The sequence below is a fragment of the Typopeltis vanoorti genome, chromosome 23 (genome assembly GCF_054136105.1).
Source record: "Typopeltis vanoorti isolate ZY-2024b chromosome 23, IOZ_Tvanoo_1.0, whole genome shotgun sequence".
NCBI lineage: Eukaryota > Metazoa > Arthropoda > Arachnida > Uropygi > Thelyphonidae > Typopeltis > Typopeltis vanoorti.
Window position 1 is genome coordinate 32,192,319 of NC_143571.1, and position 21,340 is coordinate 32,213,658.

Here is a 21,340-nt window from a genome sequence, read left to right on the forward strand (position 1 = left end):
TGAAGAAGAGTAAGAATATGAGAGAGAGATGTTGGAATGATAGAAGAAAGAATAGGAGAACTGAGGGAAAAGAGAGAGAGAGAAAGAAAGAAAGGGGAAATGGGGCATTAGCTAGGGATGTAGAAATGACAGAAAGGCAGGCAATTGAGAGTGCAAGGAGAGAGTCGGGGAGTCGGGGAGGGAGAAAGAAAGAAAGAGGAAATGGTGCATTAGCTAGGGATGTAGAAATGACAGAAAGGCAGGCAATTGAGAGTGCAAGGAGAGAGTCGACAGAGTGGTGAATTCAGCTGAGCAAGAATGAATTGAGCAATGAATTTCATTGATTCGTGGAGTGCAATAGAATGCTAGAGGAGCCTGCCTAGAGGAATAATAGAGAGCATGACTTTGACAATTAAGTGAGGTTAAAGAGTGGATGAGATGATTGTTGATGGTGGTTACAAATAACCTAAGCGGCAGTGTGAATCAGAGAGAGAGAGAGAGAGAGAGATTTGAGGTTTATGCTTGAAGTAGTATGGCAGAAGCATCTGAGAGAGAGAAGATAGTAAGTCTGTAACCTAGATATCTGTAACCTCATCTCTGCATTATCAAATGCAGAGATGAGAAGAGCATCAATAATGAATGAATGTGTCAAAAGAGAGGCTTGGATTATGTGGATGACTGGAGTGAATTTGAGGAGAAAGAGAGAGAGAGATTTGTATTTGAGAGACGGATTGCATTTGAACAAGAAGGGTATAGGCATGAGAGAATATTGTTTTCTGGGCAAGTGAGAGTTTTAGTAAAGCGAAACTATAGTTGTCATGGTGGATGGTAGAAGGGGTAGTCTCTTTGTTGAAAGTTATTCCACTTGGTTATACTATAAATTAAAGATACCAAGAAATTATACTTGGTTTAATTTTTCATCTAGTCTGATTAAAAGATTGGAATAATATTCCCCGATTATTGTTTTACTCTTTTCAAGATAATTAATAAACAAAATGCCTTTAGCATGCCAAAACACCGATGCCATGACCTTTCCTGCTGATGGAACCGACTGTTTTCTTTGGCGCTGAAAAACTTGGATGCGAACTATGTTTGCTTACACTTGGATAAAGGATTAAACCAAGTAGATTTTTTTTTTGTATCTTTAATTTAGGGTAATCTCTTGTGAGAAGAGTCACTGAGAGAATGGAGGAAAGTATGGTGTAATGCACAGTCAAATGTAGTCTGTATTGAATAATAATAAATATAGAACTGCTGACAGCACATTCATATTTCTTAATATAAATTCTAGGATCAGGAATAAATGGAGGATTTAGTTGCGTTAATTGCTTAGCTGGTCCAAAGATTATTGGAATCAGTGAAACATGATTGACAAAAGATGATATACTTACAGGAAGAGAAGGAAACAGTTTATTTTGGCAGGATACTGTTGGATCCTACTTCGTCTCAATCTCTACTTTGGATCCGACATTTAGTTATTACGATGTTCTTAACCTAAAATTAAGTTGCTAGTTAATTTCTAATACAAATATAGAGAAAACTTATATTTATAGACTGCGCCACTCTATATCTGAATTAGTTCAAGAATTGAAGATAAATCAACTCTCAACTATTTCTCCTTAATATATTGTTATTATATATACTGGCCGAGAATATTTAACTTACTTAATTTACCCGCTTTGGTTCGAATATTTTATGAATGGTGCAGTAAAAGAGATTCAGGCAAAATACAACTTTTGATTAACAAAAACAAACATTTAATTTTAGAATCATAAATTTTACACTTAGATTCAAATCAGTAATTAAGATATCACAAACATTTTAACTCCTCAGATAAATTCAATCATACAACTCATACAATGGTAAATCTGTTATCTCTATAATACAGTCTTCTCACAGTTCCTTAAGTTCCAATTACAATAAAAATTGCAGTAATACCTCTTCACAAACAAACACTTTTAAATTTACACTTTAGCTAACTTCCTCAATAGTTACTGTTAGTATAAGGAAATTCTAGGATGAAACTCTCACACTTCTCTGTATAGGAATATTAACGGTTGGAATAATCTTACCAATAATCTTTTTTCTTCATCTACTTATACGTAAACACTTTTTATAACTGTAAACACTTAAACAGTATACAGCACTCGTTAAAATAATTCTTCTAAGAAATAACTGAATTAATCATCGGTCACAATACACATAAACAAACGTTGTTGCATAAAGTACTACTGATCACTCATGAAATAAGGCAACACACAATAATTCCTTAACTTGAGGTTTTATATGCACAGTTGTTCACTCTTCCGGCATTCAATTAATTCTTTAGACACTACAATTCTAAACACAGCTATCGGTAAACTTCAACTTTACAGTCTCTACTATTCTCTAGTAACTTCGTGCTTTATTTCAAGATTCTGTGCATCCTTGAAAGGTCGGCCCTGAAATTAAATCTCAACTCAAGTATTGCTAGTCTATTTAATAGTCACTCAGCTGTCTTCCGTAGCTATAATTTTTATTCTACAACTTATTAGCTAACCGCCTCTTGACTAGTAGACTTTATTAGCTGCTTGAGTGACTTGCCGACTCGCTATTATCGCACTGTGATTCCCGGATGCCGAATGCTCCGATTCCAACCTAATGCCAATCCTCTCCTTTCTCTCTCTCTTAATAATAATAATTTCCAGCGTTCTTCTTTTTTATATCCATTCTTCCTGCCTAAATTATTCTCGTGATCTAAAACTCTTTTCAATAAACCTTCTCCTCACGTTCTGTTCCAAACTCGTGCAAGCTATCTAACATACGTTTCCATGACAACAAAACAAAATATAATAAAATTGAGCTATTGCATAACGTTAAACTTCTACCAACAGGAATAAATAGAGAATATTTACATTTCAATTAATGTGCAGTTAAATTATCAAATACAAACTCTTATAATATTAACATAGTAATAAATAAAATAGCTTAATAATATTTAATACAGTCTTTTCATTATTAATACATATATCTTTGAATAAATAATTAAATATTAGACAAAATTAAGGTAGTTATATGAATATTAAATTGTAAAATAAGTTGCTTACATTAAATAATATTTACAAGTCTAGCCTTTGTGATGGAAGATCATGTTGGATTCTGAAGCAAATAATAATTACTCCAATCTCTATACATTCAGAATCCAACAATACAAAGGGAAATGCAGTGGTGGAGTACTGCTTATGATAAGTGAATGAGTTGTGTTCTCACAGAGTGGAGGATTTGGAGGGAATTGGCACTAATGATTTTGATAGTATGTGGTGTGAGGTTGGGATGAGAAGGACAGGATATTTAGTGGGATATTATGTTTGCTGTAGGTCAGGAATACAAAGTTTGAAGAGCAGGAAATGTTTATGCAGTTGAGTTGAGTTTGGCAAGAGCAAAAATGAATGACTGTTATGGGAGATTTTAACTGCAGCAATGTAAATTGGGAAGATGAAACAGTATGTAGTAGTAGAGGAATGGAATTTCTGGAATTCATAAGGGACGAATGCCTCACGTAGTATGTAGTAGAAGAAATAGAAATACACAGTTCAAGAGTTTTGGGATTTTGTTCTAGCATCAGAAGATCTGATTGTAACTGAGATATCATCCCTCTTCTCATTTGGCGAGAGTGACCATATAGTTTTGACTTGGAAGGGGAATGAACTTACATGCAGAAGTATCAAAGGAAAAAGGAATTATAAGGCTGGTGATTATAATAATCTTAGATATCAGCTTGGGGAAGTTCCATGGATGGAAGATTTGAAACGGTGAGATAGTGCATGGGACCTAGTGAAGAAAAATTTACTAGCAGCAATGGCAAGTTGTATACGGCGAGTAAAAAAAAGAACAAGATTTGGTGTAAAGTGGGTGACCAAAGATATCAAATGGGAACTACAGATGAAAAAGAAGTTATGGAAAAGTCGAAGGAGACGGACAGAGAGCAGTTGTATAATGAATATAAGACTCAAGCCAGGAAAGCAACCAGCATAGTAAGAAAGGCAAAACTTGAATATGAGAAGAGATTAAGATCCAAGAAAATTCAAAGGATTTCTTTCATTATGTGACAGAAAAGGTTCTCTGTATGCCAGTAAGGCAGGACTGGATAGTATTTGGTCACATTTTTCAAGAAATTGTGCTGAGGAACTGACAGCTCCATTGACTTGGCTTTTCAATGAGAGTCCAGCTATTGGAAAGTTTCCCAAGGAGTGGAAGGATGATGGTAGAGTGGAAGTATCAAACCATACAGCAGTTTGTATTTCTTCTGTAGTTATGATTTTGGAAAAATTAATGAGAGAGAGAGAGAAATCATGTACAGCATTGGACACATGATTCTTTCTTTTAAGGTTACATGGTGGTCAGCATTCATAGTGAAGAATTTATGGAGACAACACATGATTTAGAATTACTTTACTTAACATTAAGAAAGTAACATTCAATGTTTCGACCTCTGTATTGAGGTCATCATCAGGAAAAAATACATATGTACAGGATACAAGCTACATGACACGGCACTACACAAAAGTAAAATGAATCTAAATGTTTGTTAATCATTTACCCTAGCATGACCTGTGGGGGGGGGGGGGGGAATAGAACTACATTAAATAATTTCTAAAATGCTCCTGTAGTGAGATTTTCTTCTGTTTGGGGTTGTTACTATATGTGTTGAAGATGGGCCCTCCACATTCTTCGAATAATTAATCCATCATTTTTGTTAAGATTTGAGTGATGTTTCAGCATTTCAAGCTTCTTCAAATTTTGTTAAAGATGCCAAGCAATTTTAAACCTGGTTTTACTCCATTTTTCCAAGTAAGCAAACAGACAAAAATGTCAAGTTTGCGCCTGCAATTGATGTCTTGCACTACCTGTGGGATCAGCTAGTCTTGCATCATTTGCAGGCGCAAACTTGATATTTTTGTCTGTTTGCTTACTTGGAAAAATGGAGTAAAACCAGGTTTAAAATTGCTTGGTATCTTTAACATAATTATACCCAAGTTAAAAATACTTTCTACATTTATTTATATCTCCTCCTGAGATTTTTTAATAAGGTTATAACACCTTATGATAACTTGTTTTGGTAAAATACTTACAAGCTCTGCATTACTAGATCTTGGTATTTCTAGCCTGGCTCCCACTGATGAGACCTCAATAAAGGTCGAAACCGGTCTGGGTAGTGGCCCCTTGCCTTTAATACAAAACATCATACATCCCCTTCTTGGAGATGTGTTTTGGCATTAAGGGTAAATATTAAGATTAGTGATCAGAGCTTGCTCCACCTTTACCACGAGTTGCCTTGGTCTTGCACTACCTGTGGGATCAGCTAGTCTTGCATCAATTGCAGGCGCAAACTTGACATTTTTGTCTGTTTGCTTACTTGGAAAAATGGAGTAAAACCAGGTTTAAAATTGCTTGGTATCTTTAACATAATTATACCCAAGTTAAAAATACTTTCTACATTTATTTATATTTCTTCAAATTTTCTTTCAAACCAGGTTTTGGTGCAGTGTAGGGATTGGTGCCTTTCCAGTCAGTTCTGTGGCATTTTTTCCTTTTAAGGTTACACAGTGGTCATCGTTCGTGGTTGAGAATTTAGGGAGACAAAACACACGTGTTAAAATAAATACTTTATTTAATACTAAGAAAGTAACAATTGACTTTTCAACCTTGTATTGAAGTCATCATCAGAAAAATACATATGTATAAGAAAACAAGCTACATGCTCTTGAACCCTACAAAAAGGTAAAATGAATCTAAGCTGCTTATCAATCTGTTATCTAGCCTGACCTCTAGTGAGAAAAAAAAAGGTTAAAAAAATTCAAACAAAATAAAATTAAATTAATATAAAGTTACCTTTAGCAATTCTGAGATATCGAAACATGATCAGATTTCTCTTCTTGAACTGACTTTGCACCTCTAATCTTTCCTGACATGACCATATTTCAACTATGGCTTCTGCAGCCACCAAAAAACTTGGTGTACTTTTACACACAAGACACCTTCACAACTGCTAACTTTATACAAAGTCCAAATGCCCCCTGCCATGGAATATTGCTCACATATTTGGGGAGGTGCACCAAAATCCTTTCTAAGATTGCTTGATTCTATCCAGAAGAGGACAACCTGGCTAATTAATGATCCCTCTCTCATTTACCCACTTCAACCTCTTTCTCATAAGACATTCAGTTTTTGCCTTGCACCTCTTTTACAGATACTTTCATGAACAGTGCTCTGCTGAATTGAACCACTATTATTCTTCTACTCACCTCCAGAATCATTAAAACAAGAGCCACTGCTAACCAACACCCTCTCACAGTCTATCTTAACACTCACCAATTTGGTATATTCTTGATAAGTTCATTGGTTTTGTTGTGAGTTTGCCAAGTGGGATCTCTGTCTAATGATGTGTAGGTATCGGACTCTTCAAGAAGGCTTTTCATTTTGTTCTTATATTCTTCTGAGTTTAAAATCACTGCTGCATTTCCTTTCTATGCTTTTATTATGACTGTTTTTGTCTGATTTCAGTTTATTAATGGTGAATTCTGTTTTTTGTAGGTTTTTTGGTGGTAATTTGCAATTTAATAGTAATGCTGCACTTTAAATGCAGATCAGATCTTCTGTATCTCCTGGTACATTTCTTATTCCTTTTTCAATTTGCACTATGATATCAATTTTCGGGACTTGTAGTGGTGTTACAGCAAAATTAAAGCCTTTCATAAGAAGATTTGTTTCATCCCTTCTTAGAACTCTTGAGGAGAGGTTAATTACTACTTTGGAGTGGTCCAGATGTTTCCTTTGTTTTTCTTTTTCTTTTAGAAAAGAATGGAATTTTTTGATTAGGTTGCATTTTTTCTTTTTCAGACACCATTGTAGCTTTATTGTATGTGATGGTGTCTATGTTATTCCATAGTTCTGACGGTAGTGATGTGGCCAGTTCGTTAGGTATATTACGTGTATCCTGGTTAATCGTGGACAATTCTGCTCTAGTAGCTGTAATTCTTACTCTCAATATAGCTAATTCTGTTCTTTTGTATATTCTGTTGGCCTTATTAGTGTTGAATGCGTGTTTGATTTTTATGAACTTGGGAACAATTTCATTGTCTCTGCAACGGATTAAATATATCAAACGGTTGATCAAATTCTGCTTTTTAATGCATAATTTCTTAAATTGTGAAACTTTAGATCAATTAAACTCACCTTGAGTTTCAATATTCCTGCAGAGGTTTATGTGGTTAAGAAGTTCAATATAGTTATTCCAGTTTTGTGACCACATGTTTATTAAAGAAAACTGTTTTTAAAACTAAACAAGTATTAAAAAACAACACCCGACAAGTTTCGTTAGTCGTAAGACTAACTTCTTCAGGGGTAAAAAGGAATAACAGTTTAAAGCACAAACTATAAGAAATTACGAAAAAAAGTTCATTTGTTTTTATTATGAACATCAAAAAAGTTCATTAAAAAACTGAATAACAGATCTGTACAACCATTAATGCGTGTTAGCTGGAGACAATGCTATTTGTTGTCGCGTTCTGTGGTTCACGCTCATTCTGTCCGAGGTCTGAAATTGGTAAATGTTTAACAAATGATGACCAAACTTGATTTAAAATCAAATCTTGGTTTTTGTTGCATTGAGTAGGCATTTTAATCATATTTGCTGCTTCTTTGAATTTTGTTGTGAAACAATTCTTATCTCTATAGGACATACCTGTTCTATCCCAGAGTACATCACGACCGGTAGTGGTTGTGTGAAATACCAATCCTGATCTATGTTCTATCTTATATTTTACGTCCTTTTGGTGTTCGTTCATGCGGATTTCTCCTGAACTCCCTGTCTGGCCCACATAGCAGATGCCACAGGAACAGTGAATATTATAAATCCCTATTGGAAAAATTAACGCATTAGCAGTTGTACAGATCTGTTATTCGGTTTTTTAACGAACTTTTTTGATGTTCTTAATACCAACAAATGAACTTGTTTTTCGTAATTTCTTATAGTTTGTGCTTTAAACTGTTAGTCCTCTTTATCCCCGAAGAAGTTAGTCTTACGACTAACGAAACTTGTCGGGTGTTGTTTTTTAATACTTGTTTAGTTTTAAAAAACAGTTTTCTTTAATAAACATGTGGTCACAAAACCGAATAACTATATTGGACTTCTTAACCACAGAAACCTCCGCAGGAATATTGAAACTCATGGTGAGTTTAATTGGTCTAAAGTTTCACAATCTGAGAAATTATGCATTAAAAAGCAGAACTTTTCAACCGTTTGATATTTTTAATCCATTGCAGAGACAATGAAATTGTTCCCAAGTTCATAAAAATCAAACACGCATTCAACACTAATAAGGCCAACAGAATATACAAAAGAACAGAATTAGCTATATTGAGAGAAAGAATTAGCTACTAGAGCAGACTTGTCCACGATTAACCATGATACATGTAATATACATAACGAACTGGCCACATCACTACTGTCAGAACTATGGAATAACATAGACACTATCACATACAATAAAGCTACAATGGTGTCTGAAAAAGAAAAAATGCAACCTAATCAAAAAATTCCATTCTCTTCTAAAAGAAAAAGAAAAACAAAGGAAACATCTGGACCACTCCAAAGTAGTAATTAACCTCTCCTCAAGAGTTCTAAGAAGGGATGAAACAAATCTTCTTATGAAAGGCTTTAATTTTGCTGTAACACCACTACAAGTCCCGAAAATTGATATCATAGTGCAAATTGAAAAAGGAATAAGAAATGTACCAGGAGATACAGCAGATTTGATCTGCATTCAAAGTGCAGCATTACTATTAAATTGCAAATTACCACCAAAAAACCTACAAAAAACAGAATTCACAGCCCTTAATAAACTGAAATCAGACAAAAACATAGTCATAAGAAAAGCATACAAAGGAAATGCAGCAGTGATTTTAAACTCAGAAGAATATAAGAACAAAATGAAAAGCCTTCTTGAAGATTCCGATACCTATACATCATTAGACAGCGACCCGACTTGGCGAACTCACAACAAAATGTATCAAGAATATACCAAATTGGTCTGAGGAACTCAAAAGAAATCTAAAATCCAAACACCCACTAGTGCCAAGAATATATGGAGTCCCTAAAATTCATAAAAAGGATATACCACTAAGACCAATAGTGGATGGAAGGGACTCTCCCACCTCAAATCTGGCAAAACACCTTAGAAACTTGATTTTACCACATATAGGAAAAACACCATCATTCATTAAGAACAGCACAGACTTCATAGAAAAAAGTTAAAGATATACACATAGATCCTTCAGACATATTAGCGAATTTAGATGTAGTCAACCTTTTCACAAAGATTCCAAGAAATGAAACAGTAAACATCCTAGAAAATCTCTTCCTACCAGACATTGTACAGCTCTACAAACATTGCATAAAAAATACATTCTTCCTTTCCCAAGACAAACTCTGGAAACAAAAAGGACTAGCAATGGGTTCACCCCTCTCACCAGCTCTAGCAAACCTCTACATGGAAAATTTTGAAAATAATGCTTCACAAATAACCAAAAATATAGCTCCACTATGTGGACGATATCTTCATCATTTGGCAAGGAACAGCACAAGAACTGACTACATTTCAAGACTATCTTAATAACTTACATCCTAACATAAAATTCACTCTGGAACTAGAAGAAAATAAAAAACTTTCTTTCCTAGACATCCTTATAGAAATAAATGAAAGAAAAAACATATTATCGTTCTCCATCAATAGAAAACCAACAAACACAGGAAGATTTCTGCACACTACTTCACATCACCACCCCAAGCAAAAGTATATGCCTAATAAAAACCTTAAGGGATAAAGCATACAACATCCCCAGTACACAGAGGCGTAGCTAGAGGTGGGGTGGAGGGGGCAGTCCGCCCCGGGCGGCACTTTGAACAATTTGGAACTTTTGCAGTTAATTCTAAAATACAAACGAGAAATAGTTGAAACTATTGTAATACTACAGCAAATTTTCCTCACAATTGCTGTAAGTATTGCTAGTTGTGAGAGGAGTTTTTCTAAATAAAATTGATTAAGAATTACCTACATTACTATGAAATAGACTTCAACAATGTCATCAACGATTTTGCTAACAGAAAAGCAAGAAAAATAACATTTTAGAATGTTGAAATTAAAGTTTTACTTCAAAAATAAACATAGTATTTTAATTTATTTCCCTATACGTCATTTTTGACTTTTTGTAGTATTTTTGGTGGGTATTGATAGGGGCGGCAAACTCAGGGACCGTCCTGGGCGGCAAAAGCTCTAGCTACACCACTGTCAGTACAGAAGAAAAACGGAAAGAAGAAACACAACACTTGACACAGATCCTGCAACTGAATGGTTTCAACACTAAGTTAATTAATAAAATTCTCAATACAGCACTTACAAGAAACTAAAATAAACAAGATTTCAAGAATGCAGTCACCCTTCCTTATATCAAGAATATAACAGATAAACTAGCCAAACTTCTCCACAAATACAACATAAAAGTGACTTTCCTGCCACTTGAAAAAATATCAAGATCTCTTCATCCTCCGAAACCTCCACATCACCCAATGAAAAAAACCAGGGATTTATAATATTCGCTGTTCCTGTGGCATCTGTTATGTGGGCCAGACAAGGAGATTGGGAGAAATCCGCATGAACGAACATCAAAAGGACATAAAATATAAGAGAGAACATAAATCGGAATTGGCATTTCACACAGCCTCTACTGGTCATGATGTACTCTGGGATAGAACAAGCATGTCCTATATAGATAAGAATTGTTTCAAAAGAAAATTCAAAGAAGCAGCAAATATGATTAAAATGCCTACTCAATGCAACAAAAACCAAGGTTTGATTTTAAATCAAGTTTGGTCATCATTTATTAAAAATTTACCAATTTCATACCTCGGACAGACTGAACTTGAACCACAGAATGCAACAACAAATAGCATTGTTTCCAGCTAACATGCATTAACGATTGTACAGATCTGTTATTCGGTTTTTTAACAAACTTTTTTGATGTTCATAATACCAACATATGAACTTGTTTTTCGTAATTTCTTATAGTTTTTGCTTTAAACGGTTATTCCTCTTTACCCCTGAAGAAGTTAGTCTTACAACTGTCGAAACTTGTCGGGTGTTGTTTTTTTAATACTTGTTTAGTTTTAAAAACAATTTTCTTTAATAAACATGTGGTCACAAAAACGGAATAACTATACTGGCTCAGATATGTCGATGATATTTTCGCTATTTAGCCCCACGGCTGCGAAACACCAAATACATTATTAGTAATTATGGTAATGAGGCTGCATTTCAGGAGGATTTAAAGTTTGGTTCTTGAAGTTTCGGATCCATTAATGAGAAACTGAATACTCTATTGAAGGAACTGTACCAGGGGAAAACGAGGAGGCAAATAAACTTGGGGTAATTGATAGAAACATGAAGCATAGGGAACATATTGCAAAGGTGGCGATGATGGAGGACTGCTGCAATACTGAGAAAGATGCTGACCAGCAGAAAGAGAGAGAGAGAGAGAGAAAGAAAACAGTGGTTGCATATAAATCATTGATCAGATTGCATCTCAATTATTGTGCTCACTTTGTCACCAGGATTTGAAGGAAATTACTTAACCCTGGAGTGGGTTTCGAAGTGGATAACCAAAATTATATCAGAACTCTGCAATATCAGTTACAAGTATAGACTGAGGGCATACAATCTACTGAGTCTGGTGGATAGAAGATGTACTGATATGATTGAGACATTTAAACTGTTGAGCAGTAGTTACTAGATGATGTTACAGAGCTCTTTGTGTGGAAGAGCAACAGTCATACCTTGGAAGTTATGAATGGAAATGGTGAGTAAGAAAGTGAAAAGTGGCTTTTTTTGCAGGTGGATTTGTTGGGCCGTCAAATGCATTTCCTAATATGGTAGCGAGCATATGAACAGTGAATGAAAGTTTTTTCATTAGTTATAATTTAAACTAAATATGCTAAAAAATTATATTCTTGTTTAATCCTTTCTCTAAGTGTTAGCTAAGTGTTCCATGAAGTATCTTCATGATTTTGCTGTTTGTATATAGAGGCTAATGACTTCACATCAGTTACCTTAGTGTTCCATAATGCATAGCATTATACATATCTAACAAGATGGATGCTTTGCATTATGGGAAATGCCACTACCCAGACTGATTTTGACCTTTATTGAGGTACAGTTAAGGTTTTATTATTATTATTACCCCCAAGACCTCATGGAGTCAAAGACTCATCTGGGAGGTCCTTTTATCACACACACACACACATACAGCTCATCATACCATGCCTTAAACGCACTCAAACTCCTTGCAGATACCACACTCTCAGGCAAGGCATTCCAATCATTTACAACTCTGCACGAAAAAAAACCTGCCTCTCACTCCCCTACTCACACCCTCTTTATACCGTTTCCAGGGATGACCTCTGGTTCTCCACTGATCTCCCACTATTTTCTGTAGAACTTCTCCAGCATTGATCCAATAACAACCCCTTACCAACTTGTAGGTTTCTATCATATCTCCCCCTCCTCCTCCTGTCTACCAGACTCTGCAAATTACATCTTCTCAATCTTTCCTCATACTCTACATTTCAGAGGTTAGAAACTACCTTAGTCAGTCGCCTTTGAACCCTTTCCAACATCTCTTCATCCTTCTGAAAACCAGGTGACCAAATCTGGGCACAATAGTCCATGTGTGGCCTAATCAAAGCCTTATACAACGGAACAAGAATCTCCCTACTTCTACACGTCAGTGTCCTCCGCATCATTCCCAGAAGCCTTTGTGTTGTCTTCACAATTTTGGATATGTCTCCTAAATTTTTGATCCTTATCCACTATCACCCCCAGATCTCTTATTTCTTCCACCTTCAACAATATATCTTCAAGTATAATTTCTGCATCCCATCTTTGTTTTCCAAATTTTAAAACCTTACATTTTGCAACATTGAACTTGCATCCCCATTTCCTTGCCCAATCACTGAATTTATTCAAGTCTTCTTGTAAGGCCACAACATCTTCACTACTCTTCATGGTTCATTCCAACTTTGCATCATCTGCAAACAACTGAATATCTCCATCCAAATCTTCACCAATATTATTAATATACAAGTTAAACAGTAATGTCCCTGAAACAGACCCCTGAGGCACTCCACTAGTGACTTTCCTTTTCCTGGATATTGCTCCCCCATACACAACTTGTTGATACCTATCAGATAGCCAGTCTCCAATCCAAGTGCACTAATCTAATATCCAACCTCATCTGCTCTAGTTTGACTGTCAACTTATCATGAGGTACTCTATCAAAAGTCTTTGTGAAATCCAAGTAGATTACTGTGTATCCTTCTCCTCTGTCCAAGGAAGCAGTCACTTTATTGTAATAAATAAGCAGATTACTAAAACATGACCTCCCTTTAGCAAATCCATGCTATCCATCAAAGATAATACCATTGTTGTCAATCCAACTCTGGATCCTAGTTCTCTCAAGCTTCTCCAACAACTTAAACACCTGATACACAGATAGGCCTATAGGTTGATGCTTGAGTTCGATTACCTCCTATATGAAGTGGCACAATCTTACCTTCCTTCCACTCCTTAGGAACTTGACCGAGTGCAAGACTCGTATTAAAAAAATATGTCAAAGCAGGTGTCAACTCCCTGGCATATTCCTTCAGAATACATGGTGATATATTATCAAGTCCCACAGCCTTATTAACATCTAGTTTACTCAACTCCCCATACACCTCTTGCTCACTTACAGTCAGTCTCTCCTTCCCATCATCAACTGCTCTCAATCTCTCCATGAAGTCACATTCACAAGATTGAAAGATCTTTATGAACTGCTCATTAAGTATCTCCACCACACATATTGCAACAGCTATCTTTATACCATTTTCTCCAATCAATGTCATCCTTCCATAATCATTCTTTCTTTTGCTGGCTACATATCGAAAGAACTCCTTAGGATTCTTTTTGGCTTCATTAGCTAATTGCTGTTCATGCCTCTCTTTAGCTATCCTCACCAACCAAGTCACCCTCCTTGCTTGGTCTTTGTAGACCTCATGGAATTGGTTATTTCCACTTCTCTTATGCCGCCTCCACAATGCCTCTTTTCTCTGTATCGCATGCTTAATCTCTTATTCATCCATTTTTGTTAGTATCTGTTCCAGACACAAAAGGCCACAAGACCTACTGCATGCTCCTGCCATGTGTGTGGGCAAGAGAAATAGAAGAAAGGAGGAGTCTGTTCACATTTTGCTTGAACAGCTGAAGGTTTATCATTTTTGGGGAAGGGATAGTGAGGGAGACTGTTGAAAAGGACAGAAGTAGATGGAATAAAAGAGGAGGCAGTGAAGTTGATTTCAGTGAGTGTTAAGATTGACTCTGATAGGGTGTTGGTTAGCAGTGGCTCTTGTTTTAATGATTCTGGAGCAGAGCAGAGGAATAATAGTGGTCAATTCAGCAGAGCACCATTCATGAAAGTATATGTAAAAGTGGCACAAGGCAAAAACTGAATGTCTTATGAGGGAGGGTTGAAGTGGGTTCATGAGAGAGGGATGATTAATTAACCAGACTGTGCTCTTCTGGATAGAATCAAGCAATCGTAGAGAGGATTTTAGGAAACCTCCCCAAATATAGGAGCAATATTCTATGGCTGGCTGGATTTGGGTTCTTTAACCAGACTGTGCTCTTCTGGATAGAATCAAGCAATCGTAGAGAGGATTTTAGGAAACCTCCCCAAATATAGGAGCAATATTCTATGGCTGGCTGGATTTGGGTTTTGTATAAAGTTAGCAGCTGTGAAGTGGTGTCTTGTTTGAAAAAGTACACTAATTGTTTTCTGGCTGCAGAAGCTATAGTTGAAATATGGTCATCAGGAAAAATCAGAGGTGCAAAGTCAGTCCAAGAAGAGAAATTGGGTCATGTTTGGATATCTCAGTATTGCTGAAGGTAAGGGGGAGGGATGCAATCTCTTTTTTGCAAGAGATCAGACAGAACTGAGTTTTGTTGGCATTGAAGTTTACAACGTTGTCTTTATTCCACTGGGATATAGCTAGAAGATCTGAATTCAGGTCCCTGGTCATGATAGAGCTTGGGAATTCTAATACTTGAGCACCAAGGTTTGTTGAATGAAAAGGAGGAATGGAGTGTACTGTCATCAGCAAAGCTATGGATAGGATTGGAAGTTTGTGAGAGCAGGTTGTTTATATACAGGAGGAAGATAGTGGGCGAAAGAACAGAACTCTGAGGGTACTTCTTTATTAGTGGGGATATCTGAGCAGAATAAGCGATCCACCTTGATACATAGTGAGCAACCAGAGAAAGTTGGCGGTCCATTTGCAGAGCAGGGAAGACAGGCCATAGGATGGCATTGTGATGTGTAAGCCCCTGTGCCAAACCCGATCATATGCCTTTAAAATGTTGGGGACAGCCCCAACATTTTAAAGGAGTTCTGGGGCACAATTTTTTAACATAATAGATGGGATACTATCAGGACCAAATGCCTTGTTTGTGTTCAGGTTGTTAAGTATTCTTTGGATTTATTTTTTTTTTGTCAGAAGACAATGGGAGACATGAAGGGAGCAATTCTTTGTTTACAAATTTCTCGATGACTGCATAGGTGGGTGGTGAAAGTAAGATCAGCTGTAGATCACAAATGGCAGAATCCATACTGCTGGTCACTCATTTGTTGGTAAGTCTCTAGATAGTTCAAGAGTTGGTTGTTGATGACCTTCTCCATAAATTTTGAGAGAAACAAGTGAGAGCAATTGGATGGTAGTTCGCTGGTCAAATTTTTATCACCTTTCTTTGGGATGGATGTGGACCTGTTTCCATGTTGTCAGGTAGATGCCAGTTGATAGGTTGCTAGGATAGATTGAAGAGGCAATACAGGATAGGTGTTAGTTCTGGGGCACAATTTTTTAACATAATAGATGGGATACTATCAGGACCAAATGCCTTGTTTGTTTCAGGTTGTTAAGGATTCTTTGGATTTCTTTTCTTTTTGTCAGAAGACAATGGGAGACATGAAGGGAGCAATTCTTTGTGGACTGGAGGGAACTTTACCCAGGTCATTGATGCAGGAATTGGAAGAGAAGAGTGATGCAAGTAAATTGGGCTTGTCTTTTGGTGAGGAGACTATAGTACCATCTGGATGTGAGAATAGTGTAAACCTGGGTGGGCAGAAGTTCCACCCAATGGCCTTGGCAAGGGACCAGAAGAAGCAACTGCCATTTGGATAGGAGATGAGTTTGCAGCATTTAGTCCTTTCAGAGTCTGACTTGAACTTGGTGATATTCTTTTACAGCTGTTGCAGGCTGCAGTATAAGCAGAGAGGGCGGCTGGAGTTTTGGTCTTGAGTCAGTTGTGGTAAGCAGAGGTTTTTTTCTTTTACAGCATTGGCATACTTTTTTTGATAACCAAGGCTTAGATGGAGTTTGGACTGGAATAGGGGATGAAAGCCTTCATTCCTGTGAGGATAATTTTTGTTATTCAGTCTGAGCAGATGTGATCAGAAGAACTGAAGCAGTAGTCAGGACCATGAGAAGGAGGGATAGAAGTCACGGAGGTTTTCCCAGTTGGCACCCTTGTAGTGCCAAAGGACTTGAGACTGAACTGGTGGGTAGGTTGTTCTGCAGCAAGAGACTTGTATGAGGTTGTGGTCCAAGTTTCCAAGAGGAGAACTAACAACCACAGTATACCTAGAAGGGGAATTTGTTGGGAAGAGGTCAAGTGTGTTGGAAAATTGGAGGGGATTATCTTGTGGGAAGACTGATGATCTGAGATGGTCATTGCTGATGGTGAACACCTCAGCATCCCTGCCTGGTTGATTGGTTAAACTAGAGAAGTTAGGCCAATATGAGTTGTGGACATTGAAGTTCCCCAAGAAAGATGACCTCACTGTTGGGATACTTAGACTGTAGAAAATCAAGATTTAGACAGAGAGAATTGTAGAGATCAAAGTAGTGGTCGGGTTTGGAGAGTGATGAAGGGACATATGAAAAGGGCAGGTTGATTTGGTAGAGAAATTTTGAGGGAAGGCAGATCAAATTGTGGGGATTCAAGGATTTGCATTCTCTTGTGTGGTATGTCGGTTCTCATGAATGCACAAGTGTCACCCTTGTGGTGGAAAAAGCTGTGTACTGTGTAGTTTGGGCAGTTGAAGTGTAAGTGACTGTTGAGGTTTCCAGTTGGGATTCTGAAAGCAATAATAGTTCTGGTTTAGATGACTGTAGGTGGTGGTGCACTTCATTTATATTGCTGTTTAGGCCACAAATGTTGGTGAAGTGGATGTTGAAACTTTTTTTTGGAAAGAATTAGTGTTGGTGGGTTGTTCCTTCCTGTTTGGTTGGATTTTTGATATGATTTATGATATATATATATATATTTATTTTTGATGTTTCTTGTGGGTTTTTTGAACCTGTGTGGGAGAATTTTTGAGATCCGCAGAAAAGCACATTTTTTTTTGGTTGTGGTTCACTGTGTTTGGTGAAGAAGAGATATAAAGGAAGTTTGTGGAAACAGACTGTACCACTAGAAGGTGGGGATGACTTGACTGCAAGAGGCTATATATTGCACATTGACATCTCTTTATTGTGGTAGGTACTGTTCTCCAAAAACTCTGAATGATCTAGAAGATTGCTCTAAATCTTACTCTCTGACCTTAAAAGAGTGACTACTAAACTCATCACTCCAGAACAGTCAAGTCAGTGGTGGCTCCACTCAGTGACATGTAAAACCACTGAACGAGCAGAGCCACTATACTCCCCAGGAAGCAACCATAATTTGCTCATGAGTGTATATTAATATATTCAGATGTATCAAACAAATGTTATATGTGAAATGCCACTATATCAGCCTCATTGTCTTTACTTTTTTGACTTAGAGTATTTAGAAACATTTGTACACTACAAATACAGGTAGATCTAAATTACTTGGGTAATGAATCCCATGAAGTTATTGCATTATTCGAATTCACACTATTTGAACTATATAAGTTTTTATATGGTTATTAATGAAATATTACAGTAAAAAATAAAAAGAATATAGTTATAATTTAAATTTATTGTTAACAAAATCACAGAGTAGTTATAGAGAGCAGAATAAAAACAAAAAAAAAAATTGTAAATATCATTCCCGAAGGGTAAACTTACGCTGAAGAAAACATCTTCATTGTCTTTTGAAATATTTTAACAGTGTAAACTGAACTTTTTTTCTTCCTTATAAATGTATGTTCTGAAAGGCATCCTTTTCCAGAATAAACTGGTTTCATCCATGTTAAATATTTGTTCATCAGTGAATCCAACATCTTCAATTATTGTTTTTAAACATCAGGATATTTAGATGCTCTTTCCTCATTTGCCATAGCCACCTCACTGGTAATTTAATATTATGCAGCTGAATTCGATTTTTAAATCATTCAAACCAACACTTTCATTAAACATTTCTTCTACTTTATTATTTTTTTCTTTCATTCTCTTAAAGAAATTTAAAGCTATTGTCTGAATGGCTGCTTGGCTCTACAGTTAAAAGATGCTATATTCTTTGTAGATGTTTGCAAACCACAAAAAAGTTATGTAACGTTATCTTTTTCTTTTGTTCCCCTGCTTTTTTTTAATATATTTTGCACCTAGATTCAGGCATTCCGACACCTCATCCTATTTTAGAGTTGCTATGACCACTTTCATGTCATTCAGTCACATAAAATTTTTTCCCTAATGTAATAATGAGACTCGTCCAATTTTGTTATTCACTGTTTGTGTTTTTATCTGAAGGAATCTTCTTTTTGTCCATTTTGTTAAGGATACTTCTTAAAACCAATTTAAAACCAATTTAAAACAAATAGCAAACTAACACTAACATGCAGTCTTAGGTAGCAGCGGCTAAAATCTTAATGGTAACTCAAACTGTACATGTGCTACCCTTGCATTAACTGAATTCTAGTTCGCATTAAACATAACCTGGTATCATTGTACAATTTGCACTAAATTATTTGCAACACTGTTAAGAATATTTTTAACATCGCTTTGTTATTTCTGTTTAGTTTGTGTTGAATTATCTATGCTTTCTTTGCAGACTCTTGGAGGATTTCCTTGATGATTTTAAATCAGATATTGATGGGCAGCTGAACTGTAACTTAAATAAACTTAGTTCTGGTGCACTTATCAATCATCTCTTTTATAATGAATTTGACACTATGCTGAATTCTGTGGTATGTAGAACATTTTATTAGTAAAACTATTTTGATAAATATCTGATTCCATTAATGCAGTTGTTAGAAAAAAATAATAAAGAAATAAAATAATAATTAACAAATTTGTAAACAAAAGTGAGATAAATCTTATCATAATTATTTTTGTTGTGACACTACCACTTACTTTTTTACTTTTAAATTTCCACTGTTCAGCAGTTGTCTTGTAACCACTTGGCCATTATCAATGGTCATTCTGAGAATCTTCTTGCAACCCTCTAACTTGCATTGCCTCTACAACTCCTCCTCTTAACGTAAGTTGAGGCATCGTCTCTTCCATCTTTCTGGTGGTGACAAGTCATTACTCACATGGGCCATCTCTCCTGTGGTATCCATTGAACATTTCCATACTACTATAAAGATCAATGTTCCAGGTAGTCCATCACATTTTCTTTACAAATTGAATTTCTCCATGATGGTCTCATTCTGGTGTTTGAAGGTAAGATATGCACATTTCATCATAAGCCATCCATCTCTACAGATCTTATATATGACTCTTCTGCTTCACATTCACTGTCCATCCCTCTCCTGCCACATCAGAACACTCTCTACTATCATTTGAAGTATCATTTTCTTCTTGGTTTTTGTTGAAAGTCTTGATTCCATAACACACCATTCAGTTCTTTAATAGCATTATGGGCTTCGCTGACATGATCATCTCCATCTTTCTCACATGTTCCCAACTTATGAATAATAGATCCTAAATATCTGAAATTATCTATCACTACTAACACTACTAATATTGATAAAATACCCAATCCATCCATCCATCCATCTCTCTCTCTCTCTCTCTGTCTGAGAAAGATAGAATATAAAGAGTTACTACACTAGAGAAAACCATACTTTCAGTTTTGAACAAAATCAATTAAATATAATTGTTTGCAGATGTGTGTATAGTTCAAAGAAACTTGTTAAGAAATTATGATCTGATATTGTGACCTTCCAGGAGGATTTCATAGATTGGAAGATAAGTTGGTTTTTCAGTTCAGAGTTGCTAAATTGACTTTTACATACTGAAAGACAAAAAAACAGAAAGCTTCATTAAAAAATGTGGCAAAGAAGCTGAAAGAGATAAAAGGTCTACAGATGACAATAGACCAGGGGTGGCTACAATATGGCTCACGAGCTGCATGCGGCTCGTGTCCATGTGCCACGTGGCCCTTTACACTCTACCGGGAAAAAATAAACAAAAAGAGAAGAGGAGACAACAAAAAAGAGGAACGAAATTAAAAAAAAAAAAAGAGAGAAGAGGGAGAGAGAAAAAGAGGGTTAATAAAAATTACTGTAATAAAAAAGTTTAATTCAAACACATGAAATGAAGCTTACTTTGAACAATAATCTTAAAGTCGAAACATAATAATTTTAGTTATTTAATAGTAGAGGCCTTCCTTGTTTCCATTTTCTTAGTAAGCTCCTTAAAATTAGGCGTGTAATTAGCCAAAGCAGTTCTTATAAGCTTATTCAAATGTTCATCATTTAAAGCAAATCTATATTTATATTTAATAAATTTAAGCCTTGAATATAGTGCTTACCAAGAGCACGTGTTCCCAAAAATAGAGATAGTTTTCTAGCACATGCTTAAGTGTTGGATACTGTTGGTCCCAAACTTGCTTTCAAAACTAAATTATGGAACATCCACTTTGCTTCAGTCCTTCGTCCTCTTGAAGTTCCAGAAGCTCCAGTTCTGCAGCTGCAACATCCATCACAATTGGTTTTGAAATAGGACAGCCTCACTGAAGCATGTTCATGAGGGAAGATTTCCCAAAAAACCAAATGTTCTTGATGGTCACAAAATCGATTGTTAAGTAGTTCAGCTAGATTATTATTAACATAAGATCCCGTTTCTAATTCCACTCTTGGTGAATTTGTCAGTATTTTCTTCAGGCAATCGAAGTCATTGAAAGTTTTATTTTCCCTGTCTCTTTGGAAAAATTGCAGTTTGCTTTGAATGCTTAGCATGGTCTGTGTGAGATCATTTATTAGTTTTTCTTTCCCTTAAAGTGAAATGTTTAGCATCTGTAGATGCTGGAAAACATTGGTGAAAAAT

The 21,340-nt window shown here is 36.0% G+C and overlaps 1 protein-coding gene across 1 annotated transcript in view; it reads left to right on the plus strand.

Annotated features, from left to right (window-relative positions):
• LOC150093743 (dynamin-1-like) overlaps window positions 1-21,340 on the plus strand; it is a 293,501-nt gene that overhangs the window by 158,859 nt on the left and 113,302 nt on the right. The window contains exon 9 of the mRNA XM_090413039.1: window positions 19,119-19,254. Within this exon, the coding sequence (XP_090269165.1) occupies window positions 19,119-19,254 (136 nt within the window). The remainder of the gene's footprint in view (window positions 1-19,118; window positions 19,255-21,340) is intronic.